Source organism: Arachis ipaensis, chromosome B10 (assembly GCF_000816755.2).
Source record: "Arachis ipaensis cultivar K30076 chromosome B10, Araip1.1, whole genome shotgun sequence".
NCBI classification, from domain to species: Eukaryota; Viridiplantae; Streptophyta; class Magnoliopsida; order Fabales; family Fabaceae; genus Arachis; species Arachis ipaensis.
The window spans coordinates 128,590,859-128,594,136 of NC_029794.2; the positions used below are offsets into that span (position 1 = coordinate 128,590,859).

Below are 3,278 nucleotides of genomic sequence, written 5' to 3' on the forward strand. Positions count from 1 at the left end.
GGAGGGGGGGGGGTGTTAGTATGGTTTTGGTTCCCTTTCTGCTTGTTTTGCAGCCTCCCCTGCTTCCAGACATGTGCTTAGTGCAACGGTTTTGACAGTGTGGTTAATACCTGCAGGCGATTGATAATCTTAAAGCTAATGCAGTTGGGTTAACTCAGCAAAACAATGCAAAGTCTGCTGCTGGTAACAGATTTCCCAAAGCCAAACCTGAACAACCTTCCGAACCACTATCCAAAAAGCCTGAACCTTCACAAGAAGTATCTAAAGCCCAGTCATCGTCTGTGCTTCCACCAAATTTTTTTGATGACAGTGCAAGGAAAACCAGTAAGTATTGGTTTAGAAAAGTAACATTGTATGTGTATATACTATAATTAATTAGGTTGCACTTTCAAAACGTAGAGACTTGCACATATGTTGTTTATTGACATTTAACCTGAGGATATTCATTGGGAATTTATAATGCTTTGCTTAAAGAGAAATGAGAACTACCTTTCGTCATTACAAATCCCCTTTGTAAGTATAAATCTCTCTATAAGGTCTAATCCCTTATTTGGACTAAGGTGGTTGCTAGAGTTAATAATAGTAATATGTCATAACTTATGTAGCCACTAAAGCTTGTCCTAACGTGCATGCTATATGTGGTGCTTGTTTAATATTGGTCCCTCATTGGTTTTTACATTGTTTCACTTTTGTTTACTGATGGAATCGCTGCTCTATATCCTTGAACCAACTTTTGGATTACCACTAATTAGTGGTTTTGATAAAAGGCAGACATATAATTTTTTATGTCATGTTCAATCCACGCTACTACTTGCTATATTTGGCTAGGGCATGCGCTCTAATTTTTGAAGATTGTGCTTTAGCTCAGCAACTAATACTCAATGAACAATGAACAGATGTTATTCTTCATTAACTTATACTGAATATGTCTGTGGTTCTTTATCATATATTTAGATATGTTACTACCACACCTTTGTTGCAAACTAATGTTAGTCTTTGTTTCATGGATATCTTGTCTTCCAAAAATGAAATCATCTGATTCAGGAAGAAATGTGGGAGTTTCTGCTCAAAGTCAGGTGTCAAAGTTGGAGGAAAGAGATCATTTTCGTGGTCATGATGCTGCGCCGTCAAAGTTTAGTCAAGCAACAACAGAGACTAGGCAGACCTCAGCCAAAACTTCTGATCCAGAGGACAACCAAACAAAAGGATCTCTGCCTGAAGGCTTTTTTGACAATAAGGAAGCGGATTTGCGGGCACGTGGCATTAAGCCTGTGAAGCCAGATGTCAAGTAGGTTCTCACTTCCCACGTCATGTTGGTTTGCACATTTACTACTGCTTCATTTTATAGTCGGGAGTTTTGTTGCATGGAAGTCAAAAGATAGGACAAATATTTGGAATGTTGTGGGATAATACGTGCCCAAATAGAGTAAGAAGAATCCACATTAGTTTTTATCGGATTTTGTCAATCACACTTCAATTTTCAAATACTCCAAAAAGGGAACAGAAACAAGAATAACTCATAGCATTAGATGATTGATTGTAGATTGACCTCGTTTGTTCTTTGCATAATCACATCTAATACTGTTGTTATAGCCGTGTCTGTTAATTACTTCTCTTGATTTCTTATTAGTCTTTATAATCAGATCAATAAAGTTATAATGGCTGAGTCAGTCCATGTTATTGCATGGTACTTAGATTGTTTGTACATAACTAAGAACCTCCATGTTAATTATTAGTTCTGTGAAAACTTATGTTGTTTTAAATTGCGTTGAAGATTTTCAAATTTGGTTAAGTGGATCAGACGTATAATGATTGATATTTTATATTTTTATTTTTTCCCCCCTGTTTGGATTAAATTCTCTATTAGGGATGAGTACAAGGAGTTTGAGAAGCTGATTCAAGAGGACTTGAAGGAGGTGGATGACCGATTGGAAGAAGAAGAGGTGAGGATTGTGATTTTCTTTTTGCTATATACACACACCCTATATATGGCTAGGAACATACCTTTTATTGTTAATAGACAAAAAATCCTTAAATTTTTTATTTGGTAGATCCTATGATATTATGGACGATTAAGGGTTTTGTATTAAGCCGTATGACGTAACAACCTTTAAGATATCATATGTATGCACTACAAACATGAGATATGATCTAATGTTTGTTTTTCTCCAGATTGATGCTGCTGAAATGATAGAAGAAGCTGAATCCGTTGAACAAAAGTATGTTTATCTGCATTATACTTAAAAGTCTTTGACTTCTTTGGTTTGTTTTGTTCTTCTACCTATACTCAAACTACTTAACCACTCCTCAACAGGATCTTCAGGGAGAGAGTGGAAATGTTGAAGAAAAAGAGACTGGAGCTGAAAGCAGCAAAGTCGGCAAAGCGAGGTAAAACTTGTGAGGGTGAAACCAAGGAGGAGTCAAGGCATGAAGAAGAGTCATCCAGTGATGATGAAAGTGGTGAGAATTTTGCTGTGGACTGGAGAGCACAACACTTGTGAATGCTAATTGATAACTAACACTTGATATTTGTTTAATTCTATATACTATGTAGTATGTACATTAACACCACAGTTTGTATGTAGAACAATTTACTCAACAGTCAACATCCACTTGTTTTAAGATGAGCCATTTCGGTTTCCTTAAATTTGTTTACTCACATGCTGTTTCTTTTCGTAATATTTGATTTGGTGCTGCATGGGACTGAGAGTTAGATATATTCATCGGTTTTGATGCGAATTATTATTACCTGGGATGTTCTCATTCCTAGAGGAGGTCCCTAAAAAGATAAGTGAAAAATAAAAGTTAAATCAATATTAGATTCTCTTTTCTTGTTGTCATGGATCAACATTAGAGTCTTTTTTTTTTCTCTGGACTTGGATCAATATTAGAGTCTATGTCGCTCATCATTTACTTTTGGGCTTTTGGTCTTCTACTTGGAAGCCTATTGAAGCCCATTTTTCTGTAATCGGGTCCAGCCAGGTGTGTTCGTTCTTTTCGGGCCTAAGAAAACACAGACCCACATACTGATACATTTAATTGAAGATTAAGATGAGTGTGCAGCTCTTGACCTAAAAAAAAAAAAAAAAGATGAGTGTGCAGCTGAGATCTAGCTTAATTGGGAAAACCATATGCTTCTTAATATGCTGCATTCGGATTAAAAATAATACCTATTTACTCCATTCTCAAATTATATTTGGCATGAAGCAATTTGTGTATATTGTTTGACGTTAAAAAAGTGATAATTCTCTTAATTAACTAGTGGCTTAATACAATAA

At 35.8% G+C, this 3,278-nt stretch overlaps 1 protein-coding gene across 1 annotated transcript in view; it reads left to right on the forward strand.

Moving 5' to 3' along the window:
* LOC107623647 (zinc finger protein 830-like) overlaps positions 1-2,659 on the forward strand; it is a 13,265-nt gene extending 10,606 nt beyond the window's left edge. Inside the window, exons 5-9 of the mRNA XM_016325991.2 lie at positions 117-324; positions 1,045-1,288; positions 1,868-1,943; positions 2,173-2,219; positions 2,315-2,659. Coding sequence (XP_016181477.1) covers positions 117-324; positions 1,045-1,288; positions 1,868-1,943; positions 2,173-2,219; positions 2,315-2,501 — 762 coding nt within the window. The 3' untranslated portion in view covers positions 2,502-2,659. The remainder of the gene's footprint in view (positions 1-116; positions 325-1,044; positions 1,289-1,867; positions 1,944-2,172; positions 2,220-2,314) is intronic.